Genomic DNA, 19,532 nt, shown 5'->3' with positions numbered 1-19,532 from the left:
GAGAGCAAAATATTATAAGTTGTTTAAGGTTTGAGTTGATTTATTCAGAATAATATTCCTGTCTGTTTTACCATTCCTACCAAAGATATTTCTGTCGACTAAATAAAAATTCCTTCTATTTAAAATTTAAATAGAACTTGAACAAATCGATAGTTCATAATATCCACGCAGACTTGCACGTAAGAGCGGAGTTATCCGTTTTAACAAGCAGCGTATTGCACTGATACTGAAATAGCTGTGTGTGTATATATGTAGATATGTATGTATATGTATATATATGTTTATATATGTGTGTGTGTGTATATATATATATATATGTATTTGTGTGTATATATGTGTGTGTATGTATGTATGTGTGTATGCATATGTATGTGTATATATGTAAATATATATATATATATATATATATATATATATATATATGACAACAACACTCATCACTCACAACAGTGACAAAACAATTACATTGACAATCATGTTACGTTATTTTCAACATGTTTCCTTTTCTTTTTCATTGCTTCTTTAACACACTACTTCTCCGCTGCGAAGCGCGGGTATTTTGCTAGTTTATAATAAATTATCGGGAAGTTTATAATGAAATTTTTTGTTTTGATTTACGATCAACATCTTGCGTTACGAAACGAATGCGGTCACGTGTATCCGCTTGCGCGATTGTAAACAAACAACCGAGAGCGTTAGTAGCATCAGTCGGATACCAGATACATGTGTTTGTGAATGTAATTTCCATCATTGCAGTGATTTACCTATATATATATATAATTCATTAAAACCATGCAAGCAAGACACATAATTTCTAAGGAAGGAAGAGAAGGTAAAAGAAAGCGATCGCAATCGAAACGAAATTGGACATTGTGTGGAAATATCTCCTCCCTTCCTGCAGCCCAAAGATGTCAAATTAAATGGTGAATACAGTATGAAATTGTTTCTAGAATAGAATGCCTTTTATTGTCACTATACGCATCTACAATGAGATTAAAAGCAGCCCCTTCAGTGCAAGAAAAAGTTCTGTATAGGGCTTGTATGGTTGTTTTTTAGCTTTAGCATAACGCCGGATCTGCGGCCCCGCTTCTGCTTTCTTTCCCTCCTCCGTCTGTGTTGTCTCCTAGACCCGACAACAATCCACGGAGAGCCCGCTGGTCTCTCTATGTTGTCTGGGATGTTGTGCGTGTGATGAAAAACACTCGAAACAGATGTCTGGCTCTGGACACCGATGTCTATAAGGTTCTGAATGGTGTAGCAGATGTTTGCCGAACCGATCGTGCACAAACAAGGACAGAAAAAAGTACAAAAACAACAAAAAAGTGCACTGAAAAGGAGAGCCCTGAGCCGCTGCGACCATGCGCGCCGCCATGCTCCTAGCTTAATTGAAGTAGGCTAGGCACTTTTTGTAACTTTTTAGTTAGTACATTAGAAAAATTATTGGTGTTTTGGTAAATTATTCACATTATATTATATATCAAAAATGCCGTCAGTCTCAAATTCTCGCTGATAAACATTATAAATATACCCGAAGAGACACTTTTAAGGAAATTTAGAAAATTTTGCTTGGAGAGGGGGGTCGGCTTAAATACCGGTCATCGGCAAATACATGTAATTTAGTAGGTAGAGAAGGGGTTCGGCTAATATACCGGGTCGGCCTGTATTCCGGGATCTACGGTATTTAAATTCTGATTTTTCACAGGGCTCTGACTTTTTCACTGCAGCGATAACACCACAAGCCACGGGATTTATTACAAAACTGTAGCAACCAGTAAATAAATTGCCTTTTATTCATGTTCAGTATACAGCATTCAAACTTACCTGTATGCATCTAAATTTCATTTTTGTAAGCAGCACAACAAGTGTAATGAAGCAGCTCCTGCTGTGCCTGCGTGTTTGGAAAATATTTGTCTTCTTTTTAAATCTATTGCCACAGTCTTTTAACCTCATCTATTAGTTCCTCCTCTCTATTTCTTTCTTATACATGTCTTTGCTGTCAGTCTTCTCAGGCTAATTGTTTAACAGGTTGTGAGATGGGACTTGATGAAAACATTTATTTTTGCACCACAAAAACGAGAGCTCCCTGGGATGCATCAATAGTGTGGTTTCACATACTCCTGCAATAAAAAGTATGATAAATAGCAGCAGGCATATCACTCAGCACAGAATTCACAGTTGGATAAAATACTGTAATTTTACTACACAATCATGTGGTAACTCATAGTTTGAACAACTATGCTGTAGTGCTCAGAAAGGGGTGGAAAAGGGTTTGTCCCCAGCAGAGTCTACAGCACATTAGAGAGCAGTCAAACAAAGAGCTAAGCAGAAAGTTTTTCAAAACCACTGTTTACTTTCAGTACCAAAATTCCCAAAATGCTAGTACTGTACCTTTTTAAAAATGTCTTTTTTTTGTACTTTTGTCAGTTCTGGTATACTCTGCAACAGTAGTTGCTGTATTGTGCTCATTTTTATTCAAGTCTTTCTCTAATCAATTCCCTTTATCTTTGGTTTATTCCAGAGATGAATAACCAATGACCCAATAGCTATCACAAAAAGCATTGGTGATAGTGGGTACCCTTGTCAAGTGGCACATTCTTTTTTAAAGTAATAGGAGTTTGTGTTATTAATAAGGACTGAGGCTTCTTGTCTACTATAAAATAATTTAATCCATGTGGATATGATAGGTCCAAACCCAAACTTGTGCATGATCGGAATAGAGTTTCTTTTGAATTTTTTCCAGGCTCCTTTCTGACATTATTTTGTTTAGACTGTAGACCATTTTGTGGTTTCAGTCATCATGATGCAGGTCCTGGGTGCTAGGGGCATATCACTTAGCACACAGTTCACGCTTGGATGAACTTTTGTAATTATACTACACAATCATGTGGCAACTCATGCTTTAAGAAACACTCCTGTAGTGCACTTAAATAGGTGGGAGGGGGTTTGTCCTCCACTGACTCTACAGCACATCAGAGAGAGCAGTAGAATGAACAGATGAGCACAAGAATTTTCAAAACTACTATTTTGACCTACTGGGTCATGACATACGTGGTAATTGGTGAGGGGTTAAAAGGTTGTCTCTTCTTTTTTTGAGTTTTGGTTTTGACCCTTGCTTTGCCCTGATTCTGTTCTTTCTCCTGTGTCTCATTCCTGTTTTCTTTACTGACTGCCCATTTTACAGACAATACAGTACAGTACAGTGTAGTATGATCAGTTTGAAATTGACAACCAACCTAAACTGTATGTCTTTGAAAATGTAGGAGGAAAACCAATGCAGGTGTTGTGATATAGAGTTCTAGACATGGTGAAAAGTGGGTGCGAGACCCACAAAATGAACCACAATGCTGACTAGGATCTTCTCTGACCTGACCTCCTTAAGCAGCCAGTCCCCAAGTTATACAGGCTTTGGCTTTCATCTCTCCTCTGCACATGTCCAAACCAAAACAATCTCGCCTCTCTGACTTTGTCTCCCAACCATCCAACCTGAGCCATCCCTCTAATGTACTCCTTTCAAATCCATTCCATCCTTGTCACACTCAATGAAAATATTTACATCTTTAACTTTGCAACCTCCCACTCATTCTCCTGTTTTTTGGTTAGTGCCACCGTCTCCAACCCATATAACATAGCTGGTCCAAACCGTCCTGTAGACCTTCCCTTTCACACTTACTGGTACCCATCTGTCATAAATTGTTCATGACATTCGTCTCCACCCATTCCACCCTGCCTGCACTCTCTTTTTCACCTCTCTTCCACGATCCCCATTACTCTGTACTGTTGATCCCAACTATTTAAAATCATCCACCTTCGCCAACTCAACTCCCTGCATCCTCATCATTCTACTGACCTTCCTCTCATTCACACATGTATTCTGTCTTGTTCCTACTGACCTTCATTCCTCTCCTCTCTAGAGCATATCTCCACCTCTCCAGGGTCTCCTCAACCTGCTCCCTACTCTTGCTACAGATCACAATATCATCAGCAAACATCATAGTCCACGGGGACTCCAGTCTAATCTCATCTGTCAGACTGTCCATCACCATTGCAAATAAGAAAGGGCTCAGAGCCGACCCCTGGTGTAATCCCACCTCCACCTTGAATGCATCCGTCACTTCTACCGCAGACGTCACCACTGTCACACTTCCTTTGTACATATCCTGTACAACTCTTACATACTTCTCTACCACTCCCAACTTCCTCATACAATACCACAACTTCCCTTGAGGCACCCTGTCATACGCGTTTTCTAAGTCCACAAAGACGCAATGCAACTCCTTCTGGCCTTCTCTATATTCCTCCATCAACACCCTCTGAGCAAAAATTGTGTCTATGGTGCTCTTTTCCCTAGCATGAAACCATACTGCTGCTCACTAATCATCACCTCCCTTCTTAACTTAGCTTCCACTACTCCTTCCCATAACTTCATGCTGTGGCTCATCAGTTTTATCCCTCTGTAGTTACTACAGCTCTGCATATCCCCCTTATTCTTAAAAATCTGTTCCAGTACACTTCTTCTCCACTCTTCAGGCATCCTCTCACTTTCCATTCTTCATCCTCTTGATAGCTGTCCTTACTTCCGCCTTGCTAATTCACTGCACTTCCTGATTAACTATCTCTCCATCATCCAGCCTTCTGTCTCTCTCATGTTTTTCATTCATCAGCCTCTCAAAGTACTCTTTCCATTTGCTCAACACACTCTCCTTGTTTGTGAGTACGTTTCCATCTTTTTCCTTTATCACCCTAACCTGCTGCATATCTTCCCCAGCTTGGTCCCTCTGTCTAGCCAATCAGTACAGGTCCTTTTGCCCCTCCTTAGTGTTCAGCCTCTCGTACAACAAATCATATGCCCATTCTTTAGCCTTTGCCTCCTCTCTCTTAACTTTATGCCTTATCTTCTTGTACCCCTATCTACTTTCCGCATTTCTCCTTCTTCGACAAGCTTTTCCGCTGTATACTTTCCTGTACTCCCCCCATTCCATCACCAGGTTTACTTCTCCTCCTTCCACTAAACAGATGTCACACCAAGCACCTTCCTAGCTGTCACCCTTACTACTTCTAATGTAGTTGCCCAGCTACCTGGTAACTCTTCACTGCCGCCCAGTGCCTGTCTTACCTCCTTCCTAAACGCAAACTTACAGTGTTCCTTTTTTAACTCCCACTTTTTGATCCTTGACCGTGTCCTCAATCTTGTTCTCTTCTTTATATTGAACATCATCCGCTGTGACGATTAGCAGCTCCCAGCATCCATTACAGCCTCGGGCGATTCCACACCTCTGCACTTAAGTGTGGGTCTGTCTGTGGACCTCACTTTACCACAAGTATTATGTACGGTTCTGGGTACTAAGCTAAAAGAAAGACATAGCAGCACATCCCAGGACTTAAGGATGTATCATACTCCAAGAGACTCAGAAAATTAAATCTATTTAGTCTCGAAAAAAGGAGACCTAATTGAGGTCATAAAAATTCTCAAAGGAATTGATGAAGTAGATCCTTTAGAATTCTTTCAATTTAATGGTGAATCACGTACTTGAGGACATCAGTAGAAATTATGAGGAAATGCATTTAGGACTGAAGCCAGAAATCACTTCATTATACAAAGAATCTGAAACAAACTACAAAGCCCTGAAGCTGAAGCAGAAGACTTGACAACATTTAAAAAGTATCTGAAAGAGATACCTGGACAGCTTAGCTGTTAATAAAGTCTGTCTAATCTAATCTGTTAGCTAAACAAACTTGTTGGACTGAATGGTCTCCTCTTGTTTGACAAATTTCTTATGTTTTTGTGTTCTTGTGATATTACAGTTGAGCCCAGAAACTTACTTGGACTTGCAGTGTATCTAACTGGCATACATTCAGGCCCATCTTAGATCCAAGACAAGCATAGCTGGAGCTCGAGTTGGGTAGTGAGCTTGTATGACGGTTGCTTCAATTATTTCATGATGTGTTCTAATTATATTACTATCCAAGAAGTTAATAGAGATTCATTTTTTTCTGTATTAATACTGATTCGTTATTAAAGATGCATCCTTTCCATTGATGGTTTCCTCATACACCAGTTGTTTATGTTGCATATATACCTAAGTGCCATTACTGTACTTGAATCTGTCATAAAGGACAGGGAGTTAGCTTTTCTGTTCATATTAGATAGTCAGACAACATTTGACATTTTTGGATTTCTCCAAAAGTTTTTTTTTATCTGTTTGACTGTTCTGCTCTGCTGTGTTGTTATATAGACTTCTGTTTTTCTACTCTGGTTGTCCTTTGTGGTGTTTTCTTTGTTCATGTCTGTCTGTTGAGGAACAACTGAGTGAATCGTACCCTTGAGGATTTACTCATAAGGCATCATTAAACCTCTCCTTTACTGGAATATCTCTAAGGCATAAAATATGTTTTTGAACTATATGTTCTTTTCTTTATTTGCTTTTCCTATGTTGTGCATAGATTATATTATTACATTTATTTTTTTGTATGTTCGCTGCTGGAGAAATTCTGAAGTTGAGCATCCAGCTTTAAAAATGACTTTTTCATTCAAAATGCATACATAACAAATATACTCTGTCAGGATTTTGACAGTATTATCACCTTTGGACCAGACAAACTACAAAATAAGCTTTCCATATTAAACACAAGCTTGGAAATTTGTCACTGATCATCATTTCCTTTAGTTATGGCCCTTTTATTCTGCAGCTGTCTTGATCAAAACAAAACCTGTTTAAATGCTTGAATAACAACCAATGATGAATTACATAAGGGCACTAATAATGAAAATATAAGACTGATCAAAGTTTTCAAGTAAATAATCAGTTATTAAGTGTTTGGCAAAAAGAAAACCTTTTATTTAATGGGCACAGTAATTGCAGTAAAGAATGGAAAACAATTGGAGGCCATTGAAGTGTTAGCCAAATTTAAACCTGTAGGCAAGTGTTTGAAAACATGAATAAATAATGATAAAATAAGACTTTTATTTTGCTATGTCCACGGTGAGGTCATTTTAGCTTTGAAAATAAAGGCAGAAAATGTGGTACAGAACAGGGAAGGGTCATGCAAGGTCCTGAAAGTGAGAAGGATGCATGAAATAACATTGGCATCATTTCGATTAGATTCAGATTGTAGCTTTATCCTTTACAACTTCTTGCCAACCAGCCATGTTTTCACAAAGCACTGAATTCTTCATGTAGCAATCCAGTGAAAGTTTCAAACATTCATTCAGTGCACATTTATAGGACTATAAATACATGTATATATTTAGAAATATATACATTCAAGAAAAGTTGTTAGACACACACAAATATCAAAAATGCACAACATATTTTTTTGCCATACCACATGCCAGTAGAAGTGGTGGGGCGGTCCAGGAGCCTATTGAACCCAGAACCTTTGATATACCTGAGAATGAGCTGGGCAAACCACAATACACACAGGCAGCAAAGTATTTAAGTGCTTCTATTAAAATCAAACAAATGCAGTGTATTCCTTCTTTAATAAATAAAAAATCCATAAAATCTGTGACAGTCCTTGAAATAAAACAATAAATAATCAAATGGTTAGACCAGAGTAAAACAACACAGTCATCAGGTCCTTATCCTTCATTCTCAAGCTAATCCCTGCACAACTTCCACTTTCCTCATCTCCCCAGCTCAGCCAGCGGAGACACCAGCAACTGTGATCCCCACTTACGACTTCAGTGTTGGGTGCCTTCATCAATGTCTGCTAGAGCACTCTGAGCCGGCTGTCCCCCCCACCCTCCTTCATACTCTCCTGGCATTCTCTAAGGAGGAGTCCACCATTAGACACACTCCTCCATTGAAGAAAACTTGTGTAATATGTACACTAATGTAAGCCTATTTGCATCATTCAGTATGAATCATGCATTTTATCCTATTGGATGACTTCTTTTTGCTTTGCGTTCCTTTGTGTCAAACTGATAAAGGTATGATTTTGCTTCCAAGATCCAGTCTGAGAGTTTTGGGCAAACCAGACTCTCATTTCCCATTGTGAGTTTATCATTTGATCCCCTTCTTCAGAGTCCTCCTGCGTCTTCTTCTTGGTCCAAACATGATTGTTTTTTGTACACTATCTTTAGTGACCCACAAGCCAGTGATCATCTGGTATCCAATAAGTTAAACATTAAGCCATAGGCTTTGGGAAAACATTTAATTTTCTCAAGATCTTGAGGAAAAAAATAAATAGTAAGTAATAATTATATTGCCAGTCCACTCTCGGTTCATGTAATGTTATATTAATTAGCATTAGCATAAATTGTCTTAAAATTACAAATAAGTATCCTTTTGTCAGTGTTTCCATTTATAGTTACCTCTCTTCTGGAGACCTTTTTCTGAAATTTTGTGATTTCCATCTAGATTGTACCTTTTATCCTTTACAAACATTGCATCCTGGTGAAAGTTCAACATTTATTCAGTGCACATTTATGGAAATATAACTTTTTAGGAAAAGTTGTTAAAAACACACAAACTTCAGAAATGCACAATATAATGTTTTGCCATACTATATGGGAAACAAATACTAAAGTAGGTTCAGATGAGCACAAGAAGAGAATCAGAACTTGGAGACCTAAAAACAATTTCTGGGTTTGTAGCATGTGAAGTGTGCATCGGACAGAAAACAGAGGCATGCGGCCCTTGCAAAGTAACACCTTTCTGGCAGATCCACTACAGATATTTTAGGTTAGCTCTGGAGTCTACTTGACTGCATTAAAACCTTCAAGTGTCTAGCGATATAAAACTCACTGGCCTAATTATGCATTTTTTCATGTTGTTAAACTACAATTGTATTATTAAGTTGTACCTCTGATTAATTATGGGCCAGAATGTCAGGTATAGGGTGTGTCCTTTTTTGTAAAAAGAAAAACTAATCTCCTTTGTTAAAAGGACTTATTGCTTTTAAGTATTGAGTTTTAAGTATTTGGTATGGAGACACAATGTGTACATGTAAAAAAAAATGATTGGCTTTGTTAGCTTCTAAGTGTCAGTCACAGTACATGCTCAGCCAAGCACCATCTATTTGTTGATTCCTGGAGTAGGAAACTTGACCTCAAGTACATCATTCATCAAGCCTGTGATCTCCAGTCCATGCTGAAAGGGTATCATTACTTCAAGATCAAAATATTGCATTGGCCAGATCAGATTATAGATAGTAGTATTCCAGTGAAAGATCTTGTCTTGAATTAAACTATCTAGTGAAAAAGTGTAGATGGATGGCTACCAAGAATCGCCAATTATTTGGAGGGGGATCGTATAAGATTTATTTATTCACTGGTCTCAGTAAGTATGGAAAAAGCCCTGGTGCCATCACTCTTGTAAGTTAGAGCTTGCTAAAGTGTTTTTCCACTGCAGGAACTTTGTTTTCAGGAACCAATGAATTTTGGTACAATGTAGGCCCTGGGCCACTTTCATGTGTTACACTTCCACCTCACAATAGGAACCGTAGCTTATATACAAAACGTGACTTGAAAAGAAGAGTGATGCGGTGCAATCTAAGAGCCAATTGGGAGTTCACTGAGACACCTCCACCTTATTGCTTTGAACCGATCTCTACTTCATGGGGAGATTATTGCTTCAAAGAGTTGTGTAGCATGGCGTTCCACGGAGGCAGCTATGAAGGGTGATGCAGTGTCAAGTACAATATGGTCAGGAATTCATGGGGGGGGCCCCACCTTCTTGCTTCAGTGTGCTGCACCAGGGAGGTGATTATAAAAAGTGATGTTGGTACGAAGCTTGGAGCTACATATTCACTGATAACTCTCTTAGGTCCACACATCTAGATTTGTATAAGGACACCAGTGCTTATTGTCAACCAGTCAGCACAATTCATCACCCAAGCCTACCCACAATAGTTCCTGGTTGAACAAAAAGTAAACACACTGGTGTAGGAGCTATAAAAGTATTAGGAACTACAGATGGCCAGAGTTCCTGTGCAGGCAATGCTACTAACATTCCCTAGATTCTAAAAAGTTCCTAGTTCCTGAAAAAAGTTCCTAGGGTGGGAAAGCACCAAATGTGCTTAGACTAGCTTACTCATCTACTACAAGTTGTGTTTAGGAGAACAGTCTACTAAGTCCTAAGGCAAAAACCATAGAAAAATGTTTCCAGATCACTTTAGGGGAATGGCCTGCTTATCCACCACATATTATCCCAAATAAGGATCTTTACATTCAGGTGGAATTATATATTTTGCAAGCATTCAGTTTGCAGATGTTGTGGCACATTCTTGCACCTGTTTATGACGGGATCCCCACTCTACTTAGATGCAGTAATCTGGACTATTTTGATGGTAAATAGGAAATCAGCTCATTATTTTGTGAACTCTCTTTTCCATTATGGAAGTTATAGTCACCCACATGAAGACAGGAAGCGTATCCAAACTCCACATGCAGTGATTGGGCAAGGACCAGAATCCAACTTAAATGGATAGAATTAGTAACATTGTTGACTGAAAACTGTAGTATTTGTGTTGTTTGCAATGAAAACAAAACAGTTGACTTAAGTATATTATTTGTTGTTTGCTATAAACAGTTTTATAATGTTTACTATAAAATATTAATTTAAACAAGCAGGTTTTTTAGCAACATCTATATACAGTTACATAATTAACGTGATTTTCTTCATTTACAAAACTTTCTGGATTTTTTTTTTGTTCTGTACTTTATTCAGTAGAGTTTTATAATTACTTATATGTTTTTTGTGGCTATATTATTTTTTTTTAAAGTAATATAAAATTTCATTTTGTAAGGATTCACCGAATGAAGACGAAGCAACTTTAACATCTCTCCAGGCATATTTCTTCGGTAAAGGAGGAAAACGGAAACTACAATACACAGAGTTTTGCAGGTATGTTTCCCCCTCTGATACAAAGTCAAAATGGTCTAGGAATACTAGACAAGTTTAAAGTGTTTACTCTCAAATGTTTCTGTTAAGCACTTTAAGTAAATCAGTATAGTACTGAAATTACTATGTCCTTGTGGTGAAGTGAGTTGGGGGTCCGTGGGAGTGTCCAAGAGTTATAGTAAAACCAATATGTTTAGGGCTTGGAGGGTACGAATGGCTGCAGGGTTTTGGTGTTGAGGCGAACTGATTAACTAATTAGTGTAGTCATCTCAGCTATACCACATTAGTGCACCACAAGACTTAATAAGGACGTCACACCCACATGAGCATTAAGGGGAGGTTCACAAAGCATCAGGAAAGAAGATCTGAAAATCAGAGAGCAGGGTTAACCTTTAAGAGAGAGACAGAGATTGCCAAGAATCAGGGAAGCAAGCGGTTCAGCGGGCTGGAGGCTTGGCGGTTGGATGTTGGCCTCAGCGAGGAGAAAGGAGCCAGCATTCATGGGGCAGGTACCAACAGAGCTCTAATGATTGTCCTGCAGAAGGTGGTAGGACAATCTAGCTGGGCTTGAGACACCCCGCCAGTGAGCAGCTGAGGTTGGTGGTGAGCAAGCTGTTTTAAAGGTTGACTGTGCATGCCGGTGTCTGAGCTCCCAGCTGAGTGTACCTGACGGATGAGCTGAGGCTGAGGAGTTTTAGAAAGGCATCCAGGTATAGAAGAATTAGGAGTCCCAACTTTATTCTGATTGTAACACAGTATTTGTTGTTGCTTCTTGGATTATTTATTAACTGGATTTTAACTCTCACAGCAAGCACTCTTTTATGAAGGATTATTTATGCATTGAACATGCACTGCACTATTATGAACACTGTTTGAAATGGAATAAAAACCCCAAAAACTTTGTTTCTTACTCTTGCGTCCTCATTTCCCAGTCCATTTGGTTTTCATAACTATCGATGACATGAGTTCAAGGAGTTAAGGCCAGCTGTGGCCAACCCAGGCTTGCACTCCTGCTCTTTTTATGCATGTAATTATTTTCATTGTCATCATTTTATACATCAAAGTTAAATGTTTAATTCTAATGATATACTTAATTTTAAGTTAATTTCATCAGTTTTCATATTAGCCCTGTGAGGGACTAATGCACTGGTTTAAGTATCTCTGAGATTATATGTACAATATATAGGATACTGTATATTTTGATAGTATATTTCATTAGTCATTGTTTTTTAATGCTGAACATGTTATTATTTTAATATAGATTTCCCCTTTGCTTCAGAATCTTTATTATTAAACCAATACTTCATTTGTGCAATGTCATTGCCTGAGCAAAGTAAGTTGCTGCAAAGTATGTCACATTTGACTACTGTACTGATCAAAAAAGGAATGGTGTGTAGGTGCACTGCATTATCTTTTAGTAGGAGTGACAAACACTGAGGTAATTTAGGTTTGTCTTTTGTTATTTTGAATGCAAATGCTTTTTGGCTACTGGGAGTCTTTTAAACATTAGAAGAAACTGACTGGTATTCTCTCTTGAGCTCTATACATTTCTACAAGTTGCATAATTTTATTCTCACATTTTTACAATCAGTTGCTCATTGTGCACTTGATTGTACTGTAAATTACAGCTGAGTCTGGAGTACTAGGGTGTTGTACCGTGTTAGCCATTATGAATGTAGAGAAAAGCCAAGCAAAATGACACCTTGGAAAAAGCCAGCTACAGTACTCCACCTACACAGGCTGTCATTATGTGTGCAGCAGCTTTCATCTCAAGTATTAAGTCTCAAAGTGTGGTAAATGACCAGTACAGTATTTAAATATTATTTATGCTTCCCTCTGGACCTTTCAAGTAGGTTCATTTGTGCTGTTGTTGTTGCATAGTAATGGGCTGGTCACTCTTACGATATACAGCAAGCTTTACAAAACGAGCACAGATGTTTTATACAACTGGGATTTTTTGTGTCTTAAAGGAAAAATACGCAGAGGAATAAAAAAAAGAGTAAAAAAAAGACTTATGACAGGAATTAATTTTACATTTCTTAGCAGCATTATTAATTTTGTAATTTTTTATTATTCAGTAACATAAATATACCTAATAATGCCATCATAAGAAGAGCTATTTTATTCTTTATGACACCATTTGTAGGGCATCGTTCGCTTTGGCATGCTATGCAAAGAAGCAGCCAGCAGGTCTTTTTTGGCCACTGCAGGACAGTAGGCACAGTTTATATTAAGACGTGCTTAAATTCATAGGATATGAGCTATAAATGGATATAGCTATTGAATGCTCATTCATTTCAGTCATAGACTGGTTTGGATTTAAGTGGGAAGTTGTTCCAATTGCCCCTTGACACTGCACACCACTGCCAAAGACTATGCAGACTTAACTAGTAATTATGGGCTACACCTTGGCACAGGACATCTAAAGCTGTCCAACATTCAGAGGTTATGTGGGTTCTTCAGTTTCCCTACCTCATCCCTAAAGATTAGGTCATTTGGCAGTCTAAGTTGTCCCCTGTGTGAGTGTGTGCACGAGTGGGCCCAGTGATGGACTGGTGTCCTATCCAGGGCTGTTTAGCCAAACTGAATTATGTTAAAGCCACAAAAAAAACATCTAGATGAGTTACAGAACAAATTGAAATTCAGAAGCCTTACTTATAATTAAAAGCCAAGACCTGAACTTTCCAAAAGGAGCTTGCAAGCATGTAATCTAAGAAATTCTTAAGGTGTTCAGAAAATAAAATGTGTTTAATAAGCAGCTACGGTTTTTAGAGATGTTATTTCAATTAAAAATTGAATAACATGCTGAGAATTAAACAGTAATATGGAAAGCATAATTAGTAAAACTATATTATAAAAAGGAAAACAACATCCTCTATTATCATGTTAAGTCTTCACCTGGAGTAAATACATCAGCCTATGACAATAATGTAATTCTGTGTAGTGTATCTCCAGAAATACCAAATTTTACCAATGACTGCCATGTAAAGTATAATCCAGAGGCACATTCCTTTTATAATATGATTTGTGTATATTGTATCTTACTCACAGTTCTTGTGATTTTGCTCTGAAGAAAGGCTTCAGCTAATATAAAGTTAAAGTTAGTATTTCTAAATTAAATCCTCTTAAGTTCTTTCTGCTGGAAAACATTTAGGTGTGTATTTTAATACACTGTTTTCTATCGCTATGTATAACCTTAAATTATGACTGCATTGTGCCTGATATGCTTCTTTGCGTTTTAAAAGAGCAGTTTTACTGAAACTGTGGTAAATTGTGGTTGAATCATTTAGTGTTACTTTGTGTACTCAGCATATTAAATACAAGACAAGAAAGTTATAAATACACAGTCATTGCCAATCTGCCATACTCAGCACATTAAGCTTCCTGATTCTGTGAAATTTTCTATAGTTAGTTATCTTGCCATTTCCCTTCATCTCTATTAAATCACTTTTTTGTGGCAAAACACATAAAGTGCTTCTTCTGTATGGTGTGAATTCATACAAACTGCAGATTAGCGGATGAACTCACCATACCTGGGATGCATTTTTACAGACACTCTTGCAGTCAGAATGTAAGAAGCTTTCAATACTTGGAAAATTGAAAAATCTATATGGAGTCATGTAATGTTGTCATCTCCAGCAATCTCTAGTCATGTAGTCTGACATCCTCAAGGGCATGAGATCCAGAACCTGCAATTGTTAAGTGTGACAGAGTAAAGTCACGTAGTGTGCCACTGGCTTAACGAAGGAAAATCATGGAAGATCTCTTGAATAGTGATCATTTATATTGACAAACAAATGACTTTATAGTGAAAAAAGATAATGGGGAACAAAGCTGATTTCTGTGATGTAAAAAAAAAGATACCAAGATAAATCATCTCAGAACTTATTCCACCATTATTGTGAAATTGCAACTATTTTTTTTAAAAAAAAAGGTGAAAATCTGAAAACAAAAATCTCAGAAACAGTTTAGGTGGGCAAAAAAGCAACTTACATAAATTTGTTTAATTTAAAATAAACTTAAATATTTTAAATATTTTTGTATTTTTCATAACAGCCTCAGTATTATTATTATTTAAAACTGAAAACACTAAGTATAACATTACACTTACCTGTACATTTTTATTCACCCAACCATCCATCTATTTACTGGACCCCCTTAATCCAGCTACATGGTCAGAGGAGAAAAACAAAACAATCCCAGCTACCCTAGGACCAAGGCATTGCACATTCACTCACTCACACACACACACACACATACACACTTTCTATCAAGCTAATTCCAAGTCTCAAATCAGTATAACCTGCTAAGATTAAATTTAGAGCACTGAGAAAAAGATAACATGAAAACCTGACGTAAATGAGCCGTGAAATTGTAGCACAAAGTACAGAACCACAGGGCTACCCATGACTATATTTAATTTGATTAAATCAGCCACATTTGGTCAAGGAGACTCCAACTCATATCTTCAGTGTTTTCAGTTCTTACCTTAGCACAGAAAAAGAATTGTCAACATTGACTAAAACAGGAAAGGGAAGATTTTGTGCTTCTCTGTACTGATGGCTGCTCTTCAGAAACTTTTCTCACTTCAGTATGTAAATAACCAAAACAAGCAAAGCTACAGAATTGCTTCTTTTTTCTATAATTTAAAAGCACCCACTAAATCCATCCATCCATCCATTTATTTTCCAACCCGCTGAATCCAAACACTGGGTCACGGGGGTCTGCTGGAGCCAATCCCAGCCAACACAGGGCACAAGGCAGAAACCAATCCTGGGCAGGGTGCCAGCCCACCACAGGACACACACAAACACACCCACACATGAAGCACACACTAGGGCCAATTTAGAATCGCCAATCCACCTAACCTGCATGTCTTTGGACTGTGGGAGGAAACCCACGCAGACACGGGGAGAACATGCAAACTCCACGCAAACTCCACAGAACCCGGGTCCCCTAACTGCGAGGCAGCAGCGCTACCACTGCGCCACCGTGCCGCCCCTCCCACTAAATCCATTAATCCTAAATTCCCAAAATATTTTATTACTTGACTTGCTCTATCACCTTTGCCTTCTTTGAGAGAGTCCAGAGTTGGGTGGATCTGGGTGAGTGAGGTTGTCAGTGTCATGGGACTGATGTCATGTTTATAGAGGCTGGGATTTCATTGTAGAAAATTAATTGCAAAAAAGTATGTGTTAGATGTATATGCTTTCATGTTTAGGTACAAAGAATTTTATATTCATATCAGTAAATGTGTACCACGAAAATAAAACTTTCATTAGTTATCCTTATTTTCTTAATCTCTCACTGTTTTAGCAGCACTTTCGTAATAGAGATTTGTCCATTTACATTGTAATATGTGACAAAAGTAAATTCTACATGTAAATGAAGTGTTTGCTGTAATCTCTTTAGCAGACACTTGCATTGCATATATATTTTTTTTAATTGACAGTTGTGTTTTTTTTAATTGGAATATAATGTCCCCATAACATAAGGTTTTCTATCCATCTGCTTATTCCACGTTCACCTTTGCTAGGTTTGGATCCTTTCTCAGCATTATCATGCTATAGTGGGAACCAAGTCTGGAGAAGGATGCCAGTCCATCACAGTGCTCACTAGGTTTTTAATCAAATTGTTGATGATCATGTAATTTGCCATTTGACAAGTGCATTTACCACAACACAGTGGCACCGTGGCAAGTGCTGTTGCCTTCTAGGTCCAGGAGACTAGGTTCCAACTGCAGCTCCTCACTTTCTGGAAGAGTCTGCTTGTTTTCTCTTTGTAGATTGTTCTTGAGGTACTCCAGTTTTCTCCCAGTGAGTTGGGTAAACTGAGCCAATGTGTACGAGTGTGATAAAGAGATCTCCCAGTGATGACCCCTTCTTGCAACTTCAAAAACTGGATTAAATGGCTCCAGTAATTGATAGAGAGATCTCCCAGTGATGACCCCTTCTTGCAACTTCAAAAACTGGATTAAATGGCTCCAGTAACTGACTGGATACATTACATTTCAGTACTTTGTTAATATAATTTTTTAACATGGTGGAGTGTGCATGCCTTCCCATGTTTGTTTGGTCTCCTTCCATATCCTAAATGTAATTGTGTTTGATAAATTGACCTTTTATGAGTGAGTGTGTGTGTGCTTGTGCCTTAAGAGTTCTTTACTTCTTTAGTCTATACCTATATAAAAGGTCCTAGCATCCTGTGAATCTTTATTAGAATAACTGGGCTCAGAAAATAAGTGGTTAGATGATAAAAAACACTAAAATATTTATACTAATAGCAAAGCACAAACAACAGATTTTTTCAAAGGCTGTTTTGTGGCATATATATATAGGAATCAACAACTATCTGTTTAAAAAGTTATGAAATCCAAAGAGTAGTCTGAAGCTTTGGCTAGTTGATGTCATGTTCAGAGTGTACCTGCAAAGCAGCAAGTTCAACAGTGTCCACCTTTGCTGCTTATAATAGACATCAAAAGAACCCTAGATTAAAGGAGAAAAAAACGGGGAGGGAAAAGAATAAACCACCTGTGTGATTTTAGCAGACATCATCCCCATCTGTTTCTCAGTACATGGTCAGTGATTTCATCTTGTTTAATCTAAGGAACAAATAATATGGGTGCAGCAGCATACGTGCTCTTATTAACATTCCAGATGTTTTGCTTTTGCTGTCTGGAATGGCGGGACTTGCTATTACATCTGCTGTTCAGATTGATTTTAGGGCTAAGAGTATTACTTCACACAGTCTGGGAGAATGTGATTTGGCAACTGTGTTACAAACAATGTCTTGTGTGATTGGTTACAGTCTGATTGCTTTTCTGTATTGCAGCATAACTTAGGTAATCTAATTACTTTATAAAAAAAAAATCTGTACATTTCATTAACTTCAACTCAGAATGCACAACTTTTTACAAGCCAGTGAATGATGATGCACCAGTGTGCAGCCCCACAGTTGACTTCTCCTTTACGTTAGTTTCTGGCTCCCTCTGCAGCCAGATGAACAGAATGTCAGCACACTGTGTGAGAGCCAGTCTGGATACACATGTACTTACTGTGCACTTACAAAGGCTCTTGGTGTGGTTCAGTTATGAACGTAATGCTGCATTTTTAACAAAACAATCCAACTTGAACTGCTTGAAATACAGAATATCTTCCATATTGGGAATTCATTTGAGATCATGCTTTTGGAAATAACCAGCTAGTGATATCTTGATTATAGCAGTGAGGCATGGTGGTATAGTGGTTAGCACTGCTGTGTTACAACTCCAGAGTTCAAATCCTAGCCTCATCATGGTCTATGTAGAGTTTGCCTTTCCTCCCTGTGTATGTGGGGGGTTTCTCTCACATCACAATGATGTACATGCTAGGTCATTTTGAAAGTTAGTGTCCCTCTTAAGGGTTGGTTCTTGCTGTAGTGGCTTCAACCTCTGTGACCCAGAATTGGATTAAACAGCCCCACAAATACATGAAGTGAAGAATGTAGTACATTGATATACAAGTTGGAATATATATTTTTTTGCTTTTATAATGCATGTAGTAGATGCATGGTATAGCAGTAGTAAGTGTTGCTGGGTATGAATCACAGTCCCATATTGGCATTTGTGTTGTTGGAGAATGGACAGATGGATGGTAAATATACACATTTGAAAAGTAGATTTGAATTTTTGTTTATTTTTTGTTATATATACAGAGAGAAAGGGCATCATAACATCAAAAAGAAATCATAACTGATATTTATTTTGTTGTATGCTCAACCAATTTGGATTTGAGACGAAAAAGGACTATACTACAAATGTAAAAAAAAAAAAGTCTGTTTTTATTTCATATTATTTTTCTGTTGATAAGGTTTATCATTTTTGTATTCCATCCCTCGTTTCAGGTGAACATAACCTCTTAGACAAATTAAAGTACCATGCTCTTTTATATACATTAGGCCTGTGACCCTTTGCCCCCACAGTTTGTGGTTTGTGCTTTTGAGATGCTCTTCTAAGCCTTTGCTGCCACTGTTTTCAATTAATGTTTGTTTTGTTTTGGGGTTATCTGATTTCACCATCCCTTCTAGTAAATGATGTCTGTGCTTGATTGGATTTAAATCAGCAGATTGATTTAGTCAGTCTAAGATTTTCCATGTTTCGCCAGTGATATTTTTGGATAGTGAATAAATCTGGATGTATTTTCTTATATGTAGGTAGACAGGGTGATTCTGTAGCTTTGAGTCATTATAATCAGGCACATAACTGACAGACATTTGTTATACTAGCACAGCATGTTATTTCTGTATGCACTGAATTTAGGTAAACTACAATTTGTTTTACCAAAGTTAAAATGGATAAGTCTGCCAAACGTGTAGGGCAAGCAGTGTGGTATAGCAGCCAAGGAACTCGACTATAAACCAGAAGAGTTCCAGCTCTGTCCGCACCTCTTACTTACTGTGTGCTAGGGCTGTCAGATTATCCAAAAAACAAGGTTTCAATGTTACAATTAAAGTAAATATTTAAATATATTTGAACTTAGATTAACAATTCTGGGTATTTATATGTATGTTTGTATGTGATTTTTTTTATACTTTATCAGCTATGGTACATGTTGAAGACAGGTAACAGAATAATTTTTAAATATTTGCTATTTCTTCCCCTATGTGTGCACCTTTCCTCTGTATTTGTGTGTGTCCGAGTGCCTCTTCACT

The 19,532-nt window shown here is 37.7% G+C and overlaps 1 protein-coding gene across 2 annotated transcripts in view; it reads left to right on the top strand.

Moving 5' to 3' along the window:
- micu2 (mitochondrial calcium uptake 2) overlaps positions 1-19,532 on the top strand; it is a 255,931-nt gene that overhangs the window by 203,321 nt on the left and 33,078 nt on the right. For both annotated transcript variants that reach the window (XM_039745443.1, XM_039745442.1), the window contains exon 8: positions 10,750-10,847. In XM_039745443.1, coding sequence (XP_039601377.1) covers positions 10,750-10,847 — 98 coding nt within the window. The remainder of the gene's footprint in view (positions 1-10,749; positions 10,848-19,532) is intronic.

The sequence above is a fragment of the Polypterus senegalus genome, chromosome 2 (assembly GCF_016835505.1).
Source record: "Polypterus senegalus isolate Bchr_013 chromosome 2, ASM1683550v1, whole genome shotgun sequence".
Taxonomy (NCBI): Eukaryota; Metazoa; Chordata; class Cladistia; order Polypteriformes; family Polypteridae; genus Polypterus; species Polypterus senegalus.
This window is presented reverse-complemented; position numbering and strand designations above follow the sequence as displayed.